The 23,184-nt window shown below is 43.7% G+C and overlaps 1 protein-coding gene and 1 long non-coding RNA gene across 3 annotated transcripts; one reads left to right on the plus strand and one right to left on the minus strand.

Moving 5' to 3' along the window:
- Positions 1-1,052: 1,052 nt before the first annotated feature.
- On the minus strand, positions 1,053-6,560 carry LOC137600908 (uncharacterized). The gene is made up of 3 exons (XR_011037006.1): positions 6,424-6,560; positions 4,884-4,952; positions 1,053-1,116 (listed from the first exon to the last, which is right to left on the minus strand). It is a non-coding gene; the product is annotated as an uncharacterized lncRNA (long non-coding RNA).
- Positions 5,791-21,817, plus strand: mms22l (MMS22-like, DNA repair protein). 2 transcript variants are annotated; one of them, XM_068322785.1, is made up of 26 exons: positions 5,791-5,899; positions 6,413-6,603; positions 6,806-6,931; positions 7,139-7,191; positions 7,358-7,445; positions 7,573-7,750; positions 7,925-8,018; positions 8,474-8,604; positions 9,002-9,115; positions 9,217-9,393; positions 10,121-10,189; positions 10,271-10,390; positions 11,553-11,788; positions 13,759-13,975; positions 14,080-14,369; positions 17,495-17,676; positions 17,891-18,041; positions 18,897-19,036; positions 19,240-19,382; positions 19,696-19,852; positions 19,969-20,114; positions 20,236-20,447; positions 20,578-20,744; positions 21,174-21,270; positions 21,380-21,547; positions 21,678-21,817. In XM_068322785.1, the coding sequence occupies exons 2-26, from the start codon at positions 6,431-6,433 to the stop codon at positions 21,751-21,753; spliced, it is 3,705 nt and encodes a 1,234-aa protein (XP_068178886.1). In that variant the 5' UTR covers positions 5,791-5,899; positions 6,413-6,430; the 3' UTR covers positions 21,754-21,817. The 2 variants fall into 2 exon arrangements, with proteins under 2 accessions (XP_068178886.1, XP_068178887.1); XM_068322786.1 differs by lacking the exon at positions 5,791-5,899 and adding an exon at positions 6,291-6,309.
- The last annotated feature ends 1,367 nt before the right edge of the window (positions 21,818-23,184 follow it).

A 23,184-nucleotide genomic window follows, 5' to 3' on the forward strand; every position in this document is an offset into this window, starting at 1 on the left:
CACGAAAGTACAAAATGTAATGGAAATTAAGCCATACTGGGGGAGTTTGGAAGCTGCAGGTGAGATGAACTAATAGTTGTACGATGTGTTTCAATCCATTACATACAGAAATACAAAGAAAATTCATAAAACCATAGTATTTCATAGCAAGATATATTATTTTGCTGCAAAATGGCACTGCCCACATGAAATACAATACATTTTATAGTTCATTCTCACTGGGTTTAAGGTCAGCCACTTGAACATATTTGAATGTTTCACCATCCATAATGATGGACTACTCCACGCCCAGGGATCTGTGTTGATTAGTTGAGTGTTCGCGTTTGAAAAGGGGAAGTTGGATAAAAGAAATCCTACAGGAATGGATGTCAGATCAAAAGAGCCCTTACTTTGTAAATCTTTGATAGTGGATATTTAATAAAAAAGAATAAGAATAAGATCATTTCAAAACATCTTCTTTGGTTCAACCACTTCTTTGAACTCACTCTCACAGAAAAGCAGAATTCCACCTAACCAAGTCCTGCACAGAGCCCCCCACCCCTTTCTTATAGCATTTTCTAAGGGAGATGACACATTTTCAAACTCACCAACCTAAATAACCGTTTAAAGTACTGATGTGGATAAATGTCTTCTTCTAACGAATCGAAAGATTTCGGCATGACGGATTAAAACCTGGGCTGATTGGTAAAGAACCAATCTTTTCAAGATATTCGACTGGAGGCTGGTCCACATGTAGGAGCGTCTCACAGGCGTTGATTCAGGCTGCCTGGCTAGAAGTGTGTGTGTGTGTGTCTGTGGTTTTGAGTGGGTGTTTCTGGGGAGTATAAGGGTGCACATATATGTATTTAGAAACCGTAATTTGATGAAAGTCAGATATCCCTCAAACAGGAAATACAAGTCACTAGTTTAACAGCTTTTAAATAGAGTAACTTTATTTAGAAAAAGTAAATTACTAGCCTGTAGATGGAGGTGAGAAAAGAAGTTATGCTGCATTCACCCGGCGTATGGACTCCTGCTTTGCTAGAGCCCTGGTAGCTCTGACGCCTCATCCATTCAAACAGCACAGAGTAGAAGGCGGCTGGTCTCACGATGCCCCTCTGTGGTCACTGGTTTCCTCTGCAGGAAGCAGACAGGCATCAGCTCAACTGATTGAGGGAAACAGCTTTCAAATAGCTCAATGAAAACTATCAATTTTCACAATAATGTGTGTTTTAGGATGCTACGTCAATCCTGGGCTATTTTTCTACATTGCATCATGATGCTTGATGGTGTAGAACAAGTATGACATTGATGCTTATGAAAGGCTTTTGCATCACTAAAGCCATAACCAGCACATGGTGCTGGATAGCAGGGAGGTAGGGTTGCAGTGAACGATGATTTTATTTTTAATTAAATCATTCAATTTTATGTAGAACAGACAATTTATTTTGACAGTAAAGTCAGAAAATAGTATAAAAATACAATAAATTAGAATTACAAAAATAGAATTAAAAAAAATAAGAAAAAGATTAATATGAGGACCTGGAGGCAACAAACACTGAACTTTGAAAACGACAATTTTAAAAATAGTTACACATTACTTTGGTAACATGAGTCCGTTTTCGAGTGAGTATCCAATGGGATTCTGACATTAGAAACATCTGTATCAGAAAAGACAAACACCTACGGTTTGAAGAATTACCATAACTCTCTGAATACCATCTAACCACACAAATGAGTTTAAAGAGTGTGGGATTCATCCTGTCAGAGCAAAGTATTGAATGTTGGCAATTGTGAAACAGTTTGCCCACAGCCACCTCCTCTGTACTTTAGCATGAATCCACAGCGGCCGCCACCTAGAGCATGTGAACCACCCACCTGTAGCCACACAGAGCGAAACGTCCAGGAGAAATCTTTCACCCAGTGTGATTAAAGCTAGAACTCTGGCATCAGGGGCCCCAAGCGAGACAACACACTCTCTCCAGTTCCCAACCCACTCGTTTAATCTCCTGGCCTTGATGCAAATGCTTCAGAAAACAGTGGTACTCTCACTGTGAACTAACTTCCATCTTTAAGTGAAGTAGGAACTTTATCAGTCTTTTCTTTGTGCATACACTCAAATGTGAAGAGAGATGCAACAAAAAGTTGTCACCTTACTCCTCTCAGTATCTACACAGCGAGAAAAACACCCAAAGCCCTTTTGCAAGAATATTAAAGATCACCTTTGAGTGAAATCTGACTACATGTTTAATGATTTTGAACTGCTCCCTCAACAAGTAAAGACTGTGCAAATGCAATGAGATCTTTTTTGGGATTTCCTGATATTTTATGAAACAAATATGAAACATAATTAATAAATTGCCTTGCCTATGTTCTTAAACTGTACATTCTTAGGTCCTATTAGTTTATTTCCATCCAAAAACACCAAAAAAAACACATATTACAACAAACAAGAGTGAAATCTCTCTTCCTGCGTAAAGTGTGTGTTCTCCTGACTTCCCTTCAAACGTGAAGTGTCTCCTCCTGCAGCATTTTCACCCCAAACAACAAACGGTGCAGCTGACCACCGTTTAAAGTCTACAGCATCGTTCAGCTCCAATCTCTCAAGCTACTGATTGAAATCGATAAGCTCGCTTGGGGCCCGGGCCCCGTCTAATCCCACCGGGATGTAGAGCCGGCAGCATCACCCCACCCAGCGAAGGGCAGACCTCAGGCACAGACGGAGTAGACGGGGGGGTGGGGAGGTGGAGAGAGTTGGGGAGAGCCACATTGAACAGTGTCAGGGCCTCAGGGCCTACTGGGATGCTGATAAAGTACCTGGACATTTTTATAGACAAACTACTTATTTCCGTCCTCATATCGCTTGGGAAGACTGATAACTTTATATTCCTCTCACAGCAGAGGAATGAAAAGAGGGGGGCCTTTCAGGAGTTTAATTGATCAAACTGTAGCCACAAGGGTTTTTTTCTGGAGATAAAAAGGACTAGCACTCTACCCTGTACAATACAGAGATCTTTTTTAAAGCACAGCCAATGAAAAAAGAAAATGTGACTCATTATGCAAAGTCATTACAGGCCTCAGAATATACTGCTTAAAGAAGGGTAGTTAATGGTGGAATTATATCGTACAGGATTTCCAGAGGTCAAACTACCGGTCAGAGGATAACATTATTTTAAAATGTCCAGATTATTACTTCGGCTGAACCATAGATGGCTGTTTTGAAGTCAGGCCTAAGTAGCAAGACGATTTCCAGTGTCACACAACAGTGAAACAGACTTTCATTACTGCTCTCAAGGCCATTGGGAAGGGCATCAGGCCAGAGTGGGTCCTTCAACCGGAGGGACTCAAAACATATAACACAACCATCTGTCCATCCGTCTGTCCATCCATCATTAATCCATCCATCCATCTATCCCTCCATCCATCCCTCCATCCATCCATCCATCCATCCATCCATCATCCAGTGACAATCGGTGAGAGTCAGGATACACGATACATAAGTCACCAGTTCATCACAATGCCAACACACCTAAACAACCATTCATGCCACTGGAGCTTAGAGTCACCAATTCACTATATTACAGCTGTAGGTTTTTTTAATTATTATTATCGATTATAGCAGGTACTCCATACTGACAAGCCCAACCATCCAAACCCAGAACCTTCTTGTTGAGCTTCCATCATAAGTTAGAAAGAACACCATTCCAAATAATACTTTATATATAGTCATTGCAAATAAGTGTTGCATCGCTGTTCAGATAGCTTCGGAAATACAGCAATTTTAAAGTATGTGCAGAAGCAGTTAGTCTCCAGACATTGGGATATTTTGTGTGGTTTGATCATTATATTAATAATACCTTCACCAAATGTGTTCTAATGCAGTGTCGAGAAGGCAGTAACTAAAATTCTCAGAGGATGTCCATTGCAATTGCTTTCCTACATTATCATTATATGTTAATTTAGCATTTCTAACAACTGTCGATCCTTTTGGTCTATCTGTTAGGTAAACACATCAAACCCAGATATTACCTTGCTGCATTCATGCTGTGTTGTTCAGAAAATTATAAACTAACCAATCGGAAAAAACAAATCAGTTCTCCTCACTTCCTATCTGCAAAGTTGGAGATATTGGGGACTTTTGATCCAGACCATTTTTTTTTCACTTGGTGATACAAACTAATGAAGCATTAACAAATCAGTGGCAAAATATCAGCAATTGTACCATTGTTGTTCTTAAAAATTTATCAAATCCAGAATGAATTGATCTGGATTCTAATGAGGTTTCGATCATTTTCTTTTTCACAGCAAACACGTTTCATTTTGTGAACCTCCAGTGTTTAAAGGATGACCGTGTGGAACTTGTGGACCAAAAAAGGCCTTTAAACAAGCAAGACAGAGGAGACCCTATTCTGACTGGTGCAGCTGTTTGAATGACATTATCTGATATTTGGCAGGTGGTGTCAAGCGACTCCAGATGAGATGTATCGTTATCTTACATTTTATTTTAAGCTCATTGCTGCACTTAATAAAATAAATTGCAATACATTTAGTTGTTTTAGACAATTTTTTGTGCATTCACTTATGTGGGTGTGTTTTTAACAACTCAGAAGGATGTTTCCACAGATGCTGCTTCCACAGTGGTTATAACCTGTTATAATCTGTTAACTACATTATCTAGAAGGTCTACATCATAACTCCAGGTTCTTAACTTAACAAGTTAATTAAATGTGCTTTCACAGAGAGGAAGGACACCCCTTCACTAACTACTAGAGCATTAATCCATCCAACCCGGGACAGTGCAATGGTGAGGGGAGGGGGTGGAACAGGATCAAATCTTACCCCCTGTGTTTACTACAGTCTGGAAAAAAACTGAATGGGTTTGTGGCTAGAAATAAAGTATTTACCTTTCCCATCCCGGCGACAGAGCCTCCGCACGGACTCCTGTTGAAAGCAGAGCGGGAGGCTTTTGCATCCTAAAACACAAAAATCACCCGACGCGTCCATCTTTATTGTCTCCACTGACTCCTGGTATTAAATCGTGCAAAGCAGATAATACAAAACACGGCATCTATCATGCATGTCCTTACTTGACACGTCAAACGTGCAGAATAAAAAAAAAACAAAAAAAACTGGAAGTCGACAAATCGAGCACATCCACGACGTGTGGCGGATTTTGTTAAGATGTGAGCATTCGAATGCAAGAAATGGTGTGATGGCGAGAGGGACTGTTGGGAGAGACAGATCTGCATATGGAAATTAGGCTTAGCGTGGATAAAATTCGACTTAAACTGCTGCATTATCATGAATTTCTTTGGGCGGAACCCCTGCAGTGACACGAAAAGAAAAAGTCACAAACAGGTATGGAGCAGGTAATATTATTCAGTGGACTAAGTCATCTGAATGGCGACAAAAGCGCATGCAGACATTATTTAGGATTTCAGGGATTTTATTTTATTTTTTCATCCGCGTCAAAGAAAATTTACAGTATGTGTGAAATTTAACTTCAATTGACGCTCCAAGTTTGACAAAATGTCTATTTTAAATTACAAAAGTTCAATAACGTCAACGTTATTCTCATTCCTGATATAAAACGCAGTTCAGTGTTGTCAGTATTACATTCAGGACATTTAATTTATTATTTTTCAGAACAAATAGCTGGTAATGGGACGCTCCCTGGTGTGATGATGCGATCGCGGAAACACGTTACAGTGACTTCTCTTGTTCTGTCTGGGGAAAAAAAAAGATGTGACCACGCCCACTTTGAAACTTTCGTCCAATCGTCTTTCGCGTCGTGATTACACGCATGCGCTCTACTCACGCGGGAGCCACCGAACACCCAAACAACGGAATGACGGCTGTGTTGTCTCTGTGTCGGTTTAACATTTGAGGACAGTTCCACCCGTAAATAAGAGGAAAAGAGGTTTGTCGATATTTTATTAATAAATTAGCCTCTGGAGGAACTGGTGTGTTCAGTTTGGTTTCATTAGAAATCCTGAAATGTCATTTAAACGTTGCTAACTTCAACTCAATTCGCAAATTCGACAGATAATGTACATTACTAGCTACTAGATACGTAGCACGACGTTAACTGTGATGTCGCTTTATTTACCGACAAATATTCACATTGTGGAGAAATTGATCAACTACACGCGGTGTGAGAGATTTTACAAATTGCGTTCAGTGAACTGCGTTGTTTAATAGTTTACTATGTTATCTAAAGCAACACAGGTTACCAGACTTTAGAGGTTAATCTGCAGAACGTGAAATCCCTAATTTTATATTATATTATACTCGGGATACAGCTCTGGAAAATGACAGCTTGCTTTTTTGGTTTGTGCTATTCTATTCTACATTATATATGTCAATATCAGGATATGTAATGTATAGTAAAGATATATTTATTGTGTGTTTGTCTGATGTTTTGTCATTCAAGGTGGCGCTGACCTCCACCATGGCAGATGATTTCAGTCAATCCCTCACCCCACCAGTTTCTCCCTTTGCAGCAGACAGTTTATGTGAGCTGATGGCAGCTCGACCGCCATGCTTCTGCTGCTCAGAAACAAAAGAGGATCCCACTGGAGCTCTGTCCGCTGAGGGTTACGCTGCCAGAGGCTCCCTGAAACGGTACAGTCACTGTTAGTTCACCATGATGCAGAGTTTGCACCTTTAAGTCTGTCTCAGAAAAAATGCACCAGTGAAAAGTATTGATAGCAACATACAGTGCATTGATAATTCTGAGTGACTGTAATTCAACTGTTATGATTCTTTAGTGGCAAAATGAAGAAGTATAAACTCCTGCCTCACTTCACCAACATTCTATTTGTAGGCTGCTTTTACGTCTTGACCCGGCTCCCGCAGAGTACGACACAGACACAGTGGAGATATTTGGCTTCCCCTGGGTAAAAGAGACCGCACTGGTGGAATCCACAAAGTTACTGTTTGGTTTGCTCAGGTAAACCAACATGTGAAACACAATTAGTAAAATTTTCTGTTAAATGATACGCAGTTTCGGTATTAAAATATGTTGACAAATCCATGTTAAACCCTTTTCCAATACTTGAAAAGTCTGGAAGTGATTTTCCTTTCTTAACGAAGCCGTTTTACTTTTTAACTAACATATAAATGTCACTGAACTGACGTGGTCTCTGTTGTATTCCAGACAAAAGGTTTACAGGCTAGAGACTCTGGTCCAGTCCGGCTCGCATGACTTTGGTACTGTTTTGCAACATGTCATTAACAGCTGGCTCTCCAACAATTTCCATACACATTTAAAAACAAGTAGAATATTTTGGAAACTATAGAATACATTTGTTTTGGACATGTGTAACTTGAGGTTCATGAAGACTGGAATGTGCTATGTGTCCCTAATGTGTTGAAGGTCAAGCTGGCAGCCTCCACTATGAAGCAGAGGACCTGAGACAGCAGTGTGTTTTGTTTCTCCAGTACGTCAAAGTCTTCTTGCACAGGTGACTATAAATTTAATTGTGGGTGTGCTTCTCATGTAAACGTTTTACTTTTGTATTAGAAAGCTGTCTGTTTATCCACTATTACTTTGGTTGTTTATTGCTGGCTTGTCTTTTTTTTAATGTTCAGGTACCTGGAACCTTCCAGCTCCATGGATTCAGATCATTTACACCCCTATGAGGAGCTGGAAGAGCAGCTACCTTCTGCTCTTCTGGAGGAGCTGTTAGGCATCACTCTCCTCATAGGTCGACTCAAAGACCTGCCCGCCAACGTTCAGAGTTCCCTCACAATCTCTAACCAGGGAAAGGTAGGTGTGTGTGTGTGTGTGGGATTGTGTGAAAAGGAGAGTTCAAACTGTCACGAGGAGCGACTCATGAGACCCTGAGGTGTTTCTACCACCTAACATCTTACTATAATGGACAAAGTATTGTCAGTTGACTTTTCTGCTGCTGACATTGACCGTGTTCTGTTTCTTGTACAGATTTTCCCTCCCTCGTGGCATTTATTGCATCTTCATCTTGACATCCACTGGTCAGTCTTGGAGATCCTTCACCTGCTTGGTCTTAAGATGCAAGGTAATTGTCAAATCCTTTTTTAGACAGGAACTGGAAACATGTAGGCTGTGACTTGAATATCGTAGGTAAACTATACATTAACACTGTTATACTATTGGAAAGCCCTTCAGTGTAAACACTGTAAAACATTATATGGTAGCAACATTTCCGGATATCCTGAAAGCATAGAAGTGTTGCGTAGAGGCTGCATGATTTTATAATTTAAGCAACAACATTGCAATGTGCCTCTACACAATAGTCTGATGACAGGACTTGCAAACTAAATCGAAGGATAATATCATCAAACGTGTCCGTCTAAAACATTTGGCTCTCGTCCTAGAAGACAGTTTAAGGGGTTGTACCTGAAATGTGACTTTTAACAGCCAGCGCAGTTAGCAACAGCCTGACCTTCAGTTCATACAGAGTTATAATCACGGAAACAGGCCGTCTGTCATTTTACCGGTTCATCTCTGCAGGCCAGGTGGTGTACGCCCACCAGTTTGTGAACCTGACTGGAGAGAACCTGACTGATAGCAGTCTGTTTGAAGAGCACCTGTGCAGTCTGCTGTGTGACCTCACTGGTCTGGCCATTGGCAAATACAGCAAGGTGGGCGTCTAGTCACAGCTCATTATATCTTCCTGTTGAAACGTACTGTGGTATTTCAAGCTTGTTTTTTCCCCGCTCAGACCTGCTATACTGAAGTTTAATATGTTCATGACAGCCTTTAATACTTGGTGGAAGTTGCAGATTGCAAATACTGATAATAACTTTGCCTTTTGACGTGAAATGTCCCTAGAATGTTATTCTTTTAAGGGCAGAAAAATGTTCTCTGACAGCAACAATCTCACATGATTATGCTATAGCATATTTTACATGCACTTATGTGTGTTATTTAAAACTGTAATCACAGGAATTGTATATTTTTTATGTCAGTGATGAATTAATTGCAAGTAGAGCTGCAGCTGAAAGCATTCTGTGTTAAACTGACTCTGCTGATTTTTAGGTGAGGCCTACAGAAGCATTGAACAGCCATCATTATCTCTGCTCATGCACCAAAGAGCTGTGGGTGCTGCTCATGCACCTCGTGGAACACAGGAATAAAGTATTGCATACGCAGGTAGTACATGCACAAACACACACATATACAGTATGTTCACACCCATACAATAAAATCTGACCTCATTTATGCCAAATTAACAAATGTGTGTTCCTTGCCAGTCTTTTTGGAGCTACATGAATTCTTTGTTGAGGCCTCTGGTTTTGAGGATGCCAGCAGCGGAGCAGTTCACCGGCCTGCCCACACACTGCATGGACCCTCTTGGATTCACTTGGTGGCTGGTCAGTCATTTATCCGTGCTAGGCCAGTACTGTCGTAATGGCACTCTGGACACTGAGGTGAGAACCTGATGCTACTGAAACTTTAAGATTCTAGCTCTGTGAGGCTGATGATCTTGCTTGTGTGATCAGATCACGTCACATAGCATCTTTAAAGCGCTGTCACAAAAAAAATCTCATGGAGCACTGCCCTCAACTTTACTTGAAAGCATGGATTTGAAATTCTCTCCCAGTTTTTATTTGGCACTGACAGACCAAGGAAACCAAAGATATGATTGATTTAATTTGATAGTAGAAAATGTTTCTTAGAGTATAAATGTGCACTTATACTTATACCAAGCATGGGCATGTTTAACATTTTCTACGTGGTATATACTGTTGAGTCAAAATCAAAAGTATTTCAAAAAACAGCCAAAATAGACTCAGGATCTAATGGACTAGACTGAAAAACAAATGTATTTTCTTTTATGGCACTAAAATCCTTTCTAAGTAGATGTAATCCATTGAGGTAGTAAACCATGCTTTAATAACATTGTAGATTCAAATATATTTCACCTGTCTTCCAAGCGACTTTTTAAGGTGTCATTTGAGTCTTGAAAATGAAGTTGTCTTGACACTTTAATGGAAATTGGGTAATTAAAGGGACAAACTAGAGAAAACAGTGCTTAGACTGTGACAGAGCCTCTGTATTGAGTAGAACAGCTACCCTGAAAGCAAGCTGTCCTGAATTTAGTCTTAAACCTGACTTTTCACCAATGTTTCATGTATTTACATCTTAAATTTGCAGTCACAGAGCCATCTGGGGGATAACTGGACTTTTGTGGAAGAGCTGCTCAGGTTAACCTGTAACCCCAAGGTCAACACTCCTGGTTGTTGCTTATACAATTACACAATGGATTCCCTACCTTCACTAGTAAATGAAACTGTTCATTCACAGGGAGGTCTTGCAGAAGAACAAGTCAGGATGCATGTCCACTGCTGTCTCAGTCTATGTCTGCTGTGGGATCCGAGCACCAGCGCCGTCTCCACCCTCTGGGACTACTACAGCAGGAATCTGGTGAGAACAACTCAATACAGATGTTATTGTCATACAGATGTTATTCAAACACTTTCTTTCCTCATTCTAACCATCTCAAGTTTAGGATGAACCTCCGGGTTATGTGGGGACACATTTTCAGTTTTCCTGGGGTCATCTTTTGAAAATGCTCTTTTCTGATCCAGAATGTATCACAGCTGACAATTTATGTTTGGCTGCCATTCTGATATATTTGAAATAAGTGTGATTCAACCCCCTTTTTTTATTAGATTTATTAGTAAAATAAAGTATTTGTCGGCTGTTTGCAGTAACCACATCAAACGAGAACAGTCTGAATAGCTCAGTGCCACGGATTTCACAAGTGTTTTCCCCCAATGTAACACCATTACTAGTTTTACCAGCTGCTACTATCTCCTGTGGCTGAACTGGAGGGTTTTGAGCTACTGCAGCTGTCATTCTTATATTTTTGGATCTAATTTGAGATTGGTCAAGGAGAAAACGAAAAACATTGTGACTCTACTGGTAAAATAAGTCTGTGAAGGTAGGCGCAGCCTTATAACGATATCTGAATTGTAAATACATCTCTCATGATGAATGATCTTTAGTTATTATAGTCATTTAAGTCACTGGATGACATTGACGTCTATAGATGTCAGTTACTTTTTTTTCAATGGGGAGGGCTGGGGGACAGTCTGATGGAGCTTGTCAGTGAAAATCAGGCTTCTTATCATGGAATTTCACGTGATCCAGTTACAGTACAGAGGATAGTGAATCACAGGGAGACAGAAAAGTTACGGCGGCTCACATTGCAACATGTCAGAGCTCACCCGCGAGCGAAAACGGTGTCTCTCTGAGGAAAGCATGTTGTGATCGGTCAGACAGAAAACACAGAGAAATGTCTGGAGCATCGGAGAAAGTCCACCGAAAGGGATCGAAGCTTTGGCAGCCAATGAGTTAAAAGTAGCATCTTGTGTACAATGTGGAAACACAACTTCACATCTGTTCTACTGAACTATTTAAACATCTCTGTGGTTTGTTCATTAAACAAACAGCTGATAAATAATAAAGTAATTTGCCTGTAAACTTCATACAGAATGAATTTTTCTTTGCTGAAGAAACATTAACTTAGATATACGTAATCGGTTGTACAGTACAGCTACGTTTTGTTGTCCTTCCATCCCAGAATGCTTCCTTCAGCGTACCCTGGCTGGGGATCTCTGGCCTGGGCACGTTATACAAGACTCCCCTGGCTTTGTTGGATCAGGCACGCAGCTGCTGCTCTCCCTCTCCCCTTCACTGTCCAGGACACACCCAGCTCTACCGCTCAGCCAACTCCTTCCACATCTTCCTCCGGGTGCTGGCGCTGTGCCTCGCCCAGGACAGGGCTGGTGGAGTCCCCCAGAGACAGATCAAAGGAAGGTGAGGTGGATGGGAGGCTGGAAGGCTTCGCAGTTCTCACTCCTTCACCTTCACTTCCATCATGATAACTAGGTCTTGGTGCCAGGCAGCTGACTCCACACACTGTAGTGTTAAGTTTTATAAAGTAATGGAAGTTATGGGAAATTATTTCTGATCAGAAGTACTCTACAGCATTTTGTTTTCTCTCAGTCTGCTAATTTGTGATGTTTATCGTAGCGTTTAGATTTGTATGCGCAAATGTAGGTGCATACTTGAATAAGCACACAAACAACATGTGTGTTTGCACACTACCATGCATTTCAGTCTTGTTTGTGTTGGTGCCAGGTGCAGTGCAGACTCCCAGTGTGTCTTTGATATTTACTCAGGCCCCCCAGTGAAGCAGGTGTCTCAGGAGTCAACCACCTGCTCTTCAGCCCAGACCAGTGCCAAAAAGACACACACACACACACACTGCACCTGCTCCCTTGAGCAGTGACATGAACTTAGAGTCTGCAGGACGTTGGCTGGACAGAGAGTGTGTTTTTGTGAAAGAAAGTAAGACAGGAGAGAGGAAAGATCACAAGCAAACGTGCACCGTGAGAAGCGAGCGACGGACCGTCTTAAATCCCAGTTCGGCCGGGCGCCAGAGAGAGACAGCCGTAGATAAATCTGCCTAATGACTTCCCTCTGTCTAGAATGTGCTCAGTAGCGCCGCAGACATGGGGGCTAATTATCTAATGAGCGTGGCGGTTAATTCGCCTTAACGGAGCTGTGTTGGTTTCCAACACGGATTGAGAGAGGCTCTTGGGCGGTGGGGAGATGTGGGTGGTAGGCAGTCTGGCAGCAGTCAGAGCGGGTTGGGACGAGTCCAGATACCCCCCCCCTCATCCCCTTCACCTCCCTCTCCGCTACCCCCCCCCCCCCCTTCAGGAGGAGTACTCACTGTATAGCTACACCATTCCGGCAGCGTTCCTGCTCCTGGCCGGGCTCTGTGGGACGCCCGCGACGAGCATGTTGATCTCCATCACGGAGAGTTAGGAGCATCTGCTTGCCTCCGGAAAAAAAGCTGTCCAGAATAAACAGACAGGCAGGTTGGGAGAACACAGACGATCCCCAGTGCTGCTTTTCAGAGCGCTGCTTATATTCCTGTTACATATTACTCATTCATCTATTTAAATCTCCCTCCCGTCGCGCTCTGACTGCAAGCTTGACCACCTTCCCCATTTAAAGTCCTCTGTGGGTGGAACTAAACAGATTTCAGCATTAACCTGGACGTTCCCGGTTCCTCTCTCGACTCCTTTTTTATCAGTCATACTTCTCACCTGTTTGGTCTGAGGCTGTGTTTGGGAGGTGGGTTGTAAACGGGGGAGGGCTATAGCTTTCTGTGTTTCCCTGCCAGGCAGGCAAACAGCGAGCTGGATGTGTGACAGTGCGTGTGTGTGTGTGTGTGGTTTTATTGATCTCTCGCTGGTGTTGCAGTAAATTGGTTTGGCTGTAGAGAGAGCGACCGAGCGCCTACTGCTGTGTGTCTGAGTGTCTCTGACATTTAACATGATCTTTAAAGGCATTTCTCCACAGTGCCTGCAGGATGTAACAGCGTGCTGGGTGAGAGAACCACCCAGCACGCTGTTACATCCTACTTACTCTCTCTATCTCTCTCTCTCTCTCTCTCTCTATCTCTCTCTGTCACAAACACACACACACACACACACACATACACACACACAGACACTGGGTCTCTCCTGTGGAGCTGAGAGGGCGATGGAGGCAGGTGGTGTGGTAGTTCAGGTAATCAGGATTTAAAGTCGAGGGGTTTCAATAGAGCGAATAATTTCAGACGAGACGTTCAGAGAAAGTAAATAAGATTTTAAATTGTTTATTAGTGAAACTTTTAACAATTTCATTGCCTCCAATCAATAGATAAACACTGTGATCTCGTCTCCGACTCACTTCTCCCTCCTGTGCCATGTTTCAAAATCATTTGTTTCCAGGATTTATTCTAAGTTCTCCGCTAAGAAGATGCAGGAGCTGTCGGAGGCGGGCCTGATGAACTTTCTGCTGCTGTTTCTGGTGGTGGCCAGGCAGGTGGAGCTGGAGGATGTAGCTGGCAGAGCCTGTGAGCTACTAGGCTTCCTTCCCTCCACCTGCCCCACGGGGCACCGTACTCTGGTCTGGAGAGGACAGCTATCGCTGCTGATGTTAATACGGGTGTGTGTGTTAATCAGGAATGTCCTCTAGATCTACATTGTTACAAGCTTGGCATAGAAAAAGTTTTTCCTCTGGTCCATGATTATTTTTTTGTCTTTTTCCAGGAGAGAGGTCTTGATGTTGGCGCCCAGGCTTCCTGGTTGGCCTCCTCCTTTAATGAGACGGCCAAAGAGTTCTACAATAAGAACACAGACGTGTCTCGCAAACTTGCCCTCTGGGGACCCCTCAGCTCATACCTGGAGGGGGTGGCAGAACTGTTCGAAACCAGTTCCAGCCTCAGTCTATCAGAGGAAAAGCTGCTCAACGAAGGGTTTGATTGGTTGTTGCCTGCGTGCCGCCTTTCAGAGCTGAATTCGGCCTTGAGTTTTTTGCAGACCATACTTGACCAGCTCAGGTGAGACTCGGCAGATCTAAGTACATCCTTCCTTTCAGTTCCTTTCCTTCTTTTCTTTTGCTGCTTCCTCACAGTGGATACATTCTACAAATGATTTCTGACCCAGGGCAAGTTAAGGTTTTTTTAAATCTGATGTGGCTTGCAGCAGAAAAGAGGGGTCTCTAATGCACTTCTGACCTCTAAACTGTCAATAGGTAGACTCTGTTGTCTGCAGGAATGAGTGCCTGTGAAATCTGTGTGTTATGTTCAGGCCCCTGTTTGTCTCAGAGGACCCGGTGGCCGAAGTCACCCTCAACAGGTGCTGGTGGAGCCCTGAGTAGAGTTACAGGCCCGGGGGAACCTCAGTGGAACCTCCTGTTATTTGGAGGACGGTGGCAGTGCTGCATGCATGATGATTGACGATGGTCAGTGAGGCTTCAGGATGGGTTCAGCCATGGGACACTGGTGTTTGTTACACAGCCGACTGCAGCTACAATCCACAGGGCCCCAGATGAAACGCTCTGTTCATGTGCAAAGGGGAAAGGGGGGAACAGAAGCAGCATATTCAAATCAGGTGAGACCAGAAGGTCTGTGGGAAATTATGTGGATATTTTATTGCCAGACTCACAGTTAAAACTGAATAAAGTCCAGTTTTTCATCATTTCCCTCAGAGACTGAGGCCTCTATTCTGTTCTAGCACCATCCTACACCACATTAAGAACAAGAGCCTAGCCGCCCCGTGTCAGGAGCAGGTGCAGCCAAAGATCACGGCGTGGCTCGCTGAAGGCAACTGGGAAATCTCCCTCTGGAAGGCCTTCATTGTGGTACCGGCCAAAACTTGGTTGACAAGAAGGAGGAGCTAAATTTCTGGCTAGGCAGTGTCCACATGCTAGTACTAGCTAGTAGCAAGTTGGTGGGCTTCATTTCTCAGCACTGAAACTAAACACAGGAATTACACCTGATTTAAAAACATCTTGATTCAAAGAGTATAAATCAGCGTGTTTTCAGTCCCTGATCTGGTACTGGTTAAACTGCTTTAGTTCTCCATGTGTCTGCAATTTCATTAACAATTCTTACACTATAGTGTAGAAATATACCTTTGCCGTGTTGCTAAGCATTGAAAATAATACTGTCACAGTGACTTACAAAAGGTTAATCAGTGAGTTGAAACACTAGAATAAGTGCATGTTAAAGTTAAGTGTTGCTGAATTATGTAGGTGTATGATTAAATTGTCTGGCGTCTACTTCCCTCCCTCTCTACCCTGCACAATTACACCCGTTTCCACACTTGCCCACACACCAAAAGGGACACACCAACCTAACGCTGCTATTTCAATGCAGAGCCTCCATAACATAATATCTCATTAGCCATGCTAATTCCCAAACTTCCCATCTCAGTTGTTGGGGTTGGAGGGCATACATTTGCACAATTATGGCAAAGGGAAAAGAGAAGTGAACTCCCAGCCCCTCGGTGTTACGGCTTGGACCACACTGACCCATTTAGCACACACAAAAAAACAAAATAAACATGTTCTCTCTTTCAAATCTGTTCCGACAAATTAACCATAATTCTTCAGCCTGGCAATTCTGGGTATCTCTTTGTGATTAATGCTTTTTTTTTCTGTGACACAATTAATGGGCAATTATGTAGACTGGCAAATTTAGCCTGTGGATCATTATGTCTACTGAGAGTCGTGTGGAATCTGCACACATTAAAGGAATTATTTTGTCAATGACTGAGGCGTTGTGTCCGAACATTCAGTCTCGATAGCCATTGCCATGGTGCTGAGGGAAGAAACCAGAGGTAGGCATAATTCCTTGCTTTTATTCCTCCCCATGACCCTCTGATGTGGGAGGTGTGGGTTTGTCACTGGTTGATGAGGTGAGCTGGCCTTGGAACGCTGTGTTGGATCTGTTTTCGGCACAAACAATTAATCCCCATCTCTTTGCCCTGAAAAAATACAAGCCTCCCTGCCTTTGCGTTTGTCTTTGTCCACATTAAAAAAAAAATTGAGATATCGAGCCTTTCTCTTAAAAGTCAAGGACAACTACTCTTGGGTTACTAAATAGTGAATTAGCATCAGTAATACCTACACTGTTTGATGGTGCTACGTGGACCATATTGAACATAAAGTGGATGCTGGTGAGTGTTTGATGCATCTGTCAGTAAGATTATTATTTCATGTAGGTAAGGGAAGGGTTAAACCAGGTCCCTGATAGTGTGTTGGCATGTGTGTGAGTGTGTGTACATTGTAAAATGCTGCAATGAGGAGGATTAAGTGGGGTCTCTGACAATGTCTTGTACAATGAGGGCTGATGGGTGTGAAAGGCCCATTCCGCAGCAGTAACGAGGCTAATGAATTCAGACTCTAATCGATTGTCTCAGCTCTCTCTGGATTAGATGCAACCTTGCTAGAAGGGAAGGCATTGCGAAGGTGTGTGTGTGTCGTGTGTGTGGGCGTGTGTATGTGTGTGCGTGCGCCATAGCATCAGACTAGAGTGTGTGGTGGCGGTGAGGGGGTTAGAAGTTTGTCTGTCATTCCCTCCTCCTCCAGCACACCTCCACTCCGCTCCCTCACACCCCCGTCTGGGCCAAAGAGGGGGACAGGAGGATCATCTCCAGTCTAAATGAGATTACAGCTCCTTCAGCTGCTTATCTGGGCTAATGCCAACCACTGTGGGGCTGCTTTAGCAGCTGGGGCCAGGGCCAGGGATGAGCTACAAGAGCCAAAGTATAGTCTGTGTACAGGGGATCAGCTTTAGTCTTCGCTCTACGCCGAGAATATCCTCCTCTCCTTCCCCACCTCTTCCTCCACCCTGCTCTGCAGCACACCGCTGCACCCAGTAATCCCCCCAGGAGAGCAGAGAAGAAAAACACGAGGAAGGAGTGAAAGAGAAAAACGGGGATGCGAGGATTTGAGAGAGTAGCGCGTGGAGTTGGAGGTTGTGGATGTTGTACAAGAGAGGGAGTGTTGAGTTTGGATTCGGCATCAGATAGATTTGTTTATGTGCTGTCTTTTGTTTATGTGCTGTCTTTTGTGTATGTGTGTGTGGGTGCGTGTGCGTGCGTGCGTGTGTGTGTGTTTGTGTGTGTGTGCGTGCGTGCGTGCGTGTGTGTGTGTGTGTGTGCATGTGTGTCCTGACAGGCGGGTCCATCAGCACAGGGTCCAGTCAGCGACCCCTTTGGCAGGTGCTCCCTCTACCACCTGTGTGGTGAAAGAGCGCCACCTAGCGGTTGCAGCGGCGCTCTGGGCACACTTCTTTCCCTTCCTGTGCAGCCTACGCCTCTCTCAGACCCCCACAGCACAGCTGGCAGATGCTGCTGCAGGTCTGTGAAGCCCATTGGGCAGAAAAAGATGAATGGAGGGATGGGTTGGAGGAGGGGGAGTGATGATAGAGAGGAGGACATGAGCAGTTTATGGGGAGGATAATATGATTTACTGATGTAAAGATTCACAGAATATGGGAATAAAGTATCTACATGAAAACTTAGGAGCCGTGCTTGAAGCGATCACACCGTACTGAAACCATTTCCTCCTCAGGTTTCACCCTGTTGGCCTTGGATCTGCCCAGCTCGGCCCCGCAGGACCTTCAACCCAACCCGTGGCAGTCCATCATGCAGCGTTTTGGTTGGGATGATATGGTTCACCCCCTGCTGGTGACTCGCTACCTTCCCCATCTTCTTCAAAACAGGTGCAGTTAGCCTTTGAGAGCAATCCTTCATGCCGATGCCTCAATCGAAAAGCATTTTTATTGTATTTCTTCTGATGCTGAGAGATCAGGTCAGTCAGATAGGTGGGGGGTTACACTTCAGTACCTGTCACCTACCAGGCTCCATAATGGTACATAACCTTTGACAACGCTGTTTTCAACAAACCCTGTAGGTGTCTTTGGTTATATCTACTCATTATAGTAGACAGCGAGTGTCCTTGGTATTATCAAAATAAGGTTTAATAAAGACTTTGCCTCCATGCCTCTAAACAGAATTTGAAATGTAGTGCATCTTCAAAATTACACTCAAGGTTGTCAAACGACGTGACTGTTTCACCCTCTACGGTCCTCTTCAGGCGCTGCCAAGTAATATTAAGGCACTGGTCCTGAATATAAAGCCAGAACAAGGACAGTCCTATTTATTGTTGAAGAGCACCGACCTGCCAAGTCTCCATTCACTGCACTATGTGCTATTTATCATTGTGCAACTAGAAAGGCAGGTAATGGTTTCATTCATGCAGAAAAGAAATCAAATCACCAGACCTTAGTCACAAGTGTTCACCCCCCCCTGTCGCGCTCTGGACCCAGAATCACAAAACTGAAGGAATCTGACGGAGGGGGCTTTCTTGTGTTTTAGAGACAAGTTTATTTTAGTGCTTGTGTGGTTTTGGTTTGAAGGATTCTCCTGTCAGAAGATGAAAAATAAAACTTTTCATTTATGAACTTTTGAACTTGCCATTCACAAATTTCTAAACTGTTTTTCCATCAACAGTACAGTCCAGTCAATCCCATTGGTTTTCACTTCATATTTACATGACATGATGGTGTCTTTCCCAGTGAGCTGATGTCCTCGCTAAGCGCCGATTCTGCCGCTGTCAGGTCCGGTTCATCACAAAGTTTGTCGGTGAGAGCCTGGTTCCGCTGCGTTCTGCAGCAACACCTCCACAAAAACCCAGACGGGTCTCAGACCAGGACAGGTAACGCCACAGAGTCTACATGGAGAGATAACATCCATATTTCATGTGTTTCATATCATATGAACGTTCATGGCTGGGGGTGGAGACCGCTGGTATCTCATGTTTTACTGCTGATGTTACACTTTCGCTTTAGATGACGTAAACCAGTAGTTTACATGAGCTCTTTATGAAGGATGAGTACAGACAGAAGGTCTTGTTCCCAGGTCGGGCCTTTGAGGAGCAGCTGTGTGAACTGACCCGACTCGTGGTGAGGCTCCCCGAGGTGGACAGTCTTTTGCAGCGAGCCGGTCTCCAGTCAACGGCCTCCAGGCTGGAGCCAACTTCAGTCCTGGAGATGTTTGTCAAGGTAGCACATGCTCCCTGGGCTAAAATACACTGCAGCCTTTATTGACCTGTCCACAGCAGTAAACATCCAATTAATGTGTGAAAATAAATTGGATTTTGTGTTGTAAGAGATACATGGTCAGGTGTTGGCTGCTGTTAGCTGTGGAGGAATTTCTTTTGAGTAGATTGTCTGATGTTACTCAGTGTATATTACTAAAACGTATCCTAACCGCTTTGATCCAGTCTGCTGAGCATATCGTTAACAATAGCAGCCTGTATCTACATGCTAATGTCTCCATAAATCTCCTTTCATATCTGTGTTTTTGTGGTTTCAGGCTGTCAGCAGTGTGTATTGTGGGCTGCAGGTTCTGTCTGAGCGCTCAGTAATGGTGACCAGAGCCCTGGACTACATTGGTGACATCATGAAATACATTAAACCTGCTCTGGTCAGCAAGAACCAAGATGGCCTACAGCTGACCTACTGGGCTGTTGGTAAGAGTAGAGCTCATAGAGTCGAATGCGTCACATGTTCAGTGAGGCTTCAGGTGTGTGTTTAGTGTGGTGTCAATCATTTCAGTTGACCCTGGGAGCTTTCTCTTTTGACTCAGGTTGCATAGTGAAGCACTGGAGCCCCCTGCTGGCCACCTCCAAGGCCCAGCAGCTGCTGTTTCGCATTGTGGACGTGCTGCTGCTTCCCCACAACATCACACAGCAGGACAAGGCCCTGAGGGACAGCCTGCCTCTGTATCTACAGGTAACGGCAAGCAGTGGGGACCCAGGTTCCAAATCAACTGAAACACAAGAACTCTTTAAGCTCTCGCACCTGAAGTTAAGTCACATTTCCTTTCAGACAAATTAAATTTCTTTTCCTCTAGGGTCTGTCTGTAGCTTCCAGCGTCTCTCAGTCTCAGGGCGTCTATCTGAGGCAGCAGCTCCACTCTGTTACCCGCAGATATTTGGACCATTTCCTTCCTGCCTCGCCTTCGTTGGGCGTGATCTCCAACCACCCGGTGCTTCTGAGCGCCTGTGAGGTCCACCCAAACGCCAGGGGAGCAGCGCTGAGGAGGACCATCCTGGAGGTGCTCTGGTACGGCCCTAGAACTTGGACATTGTCTGTCAGCCCCCCCCCCCCCAACCTTCTCCCCATTGACTTGGGAGTCATACTGTTTGCAGTTCTTAAGGACTGCTTATTTAAGTGTGCTTTGCCTGTTCCACAGTGAGTGTTTCCTGCGGTTCAAAGGTCACGCCCCTCCTCCTCGCCTAGCATCACTGCTGATATTCGTCCTGGAGCTTCTGAGACGAAATGGTGACTCAGACCCCACCCTCGTCACGCTGCCCCTCCCCTGTCTGCTGCGCTGTTTGATGCTGGTCAACGAACCTCAGGGTGAGATAAACAAATAATCACAAGCCCGTTAAATGGAGGAGTATCTTAAAACATCTGCGATAGGATCATTTTGGCTGACCTCGTGTAGACTAGATGGGTCTTCTGAGTGTCCTGATGAACCCATCTGGGACCCAGTGGAGCAACCAGATTTAACACTACTAAAGATTCCTCCTAGTTATCTACATAACCGCAGTTCTCTGAGTAACTTCACTTCTGGCCCATGGGTAGATGGGAAGATGTTGTAGTGTGTGTGATGAGATCACATGTCGAACAGCTCTGGAGTGCTGCTGTATCTGAACATGCTCTGTTATACCACAGCCTAAAATACGATAAATACGAACTCTGGAGGGTTTGGAAGTTTCATCCAATCTCACTTTGGTACAAATACGAACCTGAATACTGAAGGGCTTCATTGTTTTTTCTGTCCAGTGAGGAAGACGAGTGCGGATACCTTGCAGCTTGTGGTTGAGCGATGTGCAACTGCGTCTACAGAGGGGCCATGTGACCAGATGATCTCTGTCTTACAGTAATGACCATCAGTGTCTGCTGATGTTGCACACACCTGTGCTGCAGCCAGATTTTAATGCACAAAGACACGTTTTAATCCTTTTACTGTTTGTCTCCAATGCTCTCAGGTCATTGGTGGAGGAGAGCGCTGGAGTCTACGACAGGCAGGTGTACAGCGTCCTGGAGACGGTGGCTGTCTTAGATCCGTCTGTGGTTCAGGCACTCATTCCCAAACTGTCTCTGAGCCTGAGAAACACCGAGCACAAGAGAGGAGTGGGCAAGAACATCGCCCTGAGGTGAGCACTCATGATTCACATCCGTCTCCATCACACTCAACTATTTTTAAAGTCGTCTAGACAATGGAAGAATGTTGCACACTGGCTGAATGAAGATGTCCACTCACCGCTCCGTATCTCTGTGTAACAGGAGTTCATACAAGAAGGTGCTGCGCCTCCTTGGGGAGAGTGGGGAAGCTGAAATATCCAGTTTGGAAGCAGACTGAAGTTTTTAAAAAAAGACTTTCCAGGAAGCATTTTGTTCATTGAACCAAGAGAACAGTTCCAGAGCTGTGATGATGTACATTAGACTGAATGTGTGAAACATCTTCAATACCAGGGATGTAAGAAGTTATGGACACGTCTGATTATCCTTGTTTATAATAGTGTTGATTCTCAACAACTTTTGATTTGTAATGAATCATTTATGTGCTGAAGCTTGTGTGGTTCATTTTGTGTTGTGTTCAAACCCCTGACAGCTGGATGCTGTGATCTATGACAGGGCTACACAAGATGTCATTTCAGCATCTATATGTATGTAGGATATCTTGCAGGAAAAGTTTGTGATGTGTTTTTTCCAATGTTGTGCAGCCCTGATCTATTTCAGCTATCTCCACAATCCTCTAATCTCATCAGCTGAGACACAGACATACAAATTAATAATCAGCTTGTTTACAACAGTACATTACGTTGACTTCTAACGTGTCTATAGTGATACACCTCACATCACTGGATGCCAGTTCACAAGCCTACAAGCGTGTTTAATCACAAACCGTGAGCCTAATGTAAAGACAGTAAAGAAGTGCATTTTGTTTTGGCAGATTCTTTTAATACTAAATTAAAATGTGGATCAATGATATAATAGCCAACTTAATTGTATAGTAGGGAGGCTGCTTGTGCTCATATCAGGTGCTGGATCTGTCTCTGCTCAGTTGGCGCTCTGAATTACAGATTTGATGACAGTCGTGGGCGAGCCCGGAGAGTTCAGGAGCAGGAAAAAAAAAAAAAAAAAAGAGTACTGTTTGTTCCAATCCTCTCTTGCCTTTCCAAGTCACAGCAATCTCTTGCAATCCGGCTTTAGTTTGCACCTAATCACATGAATTCTCACTCCTGTCTCCCACAATCACCAAGTCCCATTTTCTGTCATTGCCAGTCATTTTCCAGCCTCATCAAACTGCAACACATCCCTTTATCCGTGCAGCTTTCTGCTATATCGTGTTCCTTTTCTCTGCAGCGACAGATTTGGTTGGAAAACCGGGAAGTGGTGATGCTTTAAACTAGTGTTCGTTATCTATTTTTGCAAAATCACCGTCTTCCTTTCATGGCTGTTCACAGGTCTGATAAAAGACTTTCAACTGGTGGATATTTATATCTTATTTATTGTGAAATCACTGTCGGACATGTTTATGGACAGACGAGATGAAAGTGCAGGGATCACATTTTCTCTCATTTGGTCTAAGTGTTTTTCTTTTTTGATCAGCATGAAGAGAGTGTTATTAGAGTTCTAATAATTCTATACACTTTGGAAAATAATAACAGAAAATCTTTGAATGATGACCAGACATTCATTAGCACATAAACAATCGTAGCTCCTGAGCATAAAAATAAACGTCACATATACAATAGTCGGCGCTGCAGCACAAAAACCTAGTGTTTTT

This window comes from Antennarius striatus, chromosome 9, assembly GCF_040054535.1.
Source record: "Antennarius striatus isolate MH-2024 chromosome 9, ASM4005453v1, whole genome shotgun sequence".
In the NCBI taxonomy this organism is placed as follows: Eukaryota; Metazoa; Chordata; class Actinopteri; order Lophiiformes; family Antennariidae; genus Antennarius; species Antennarius striatus.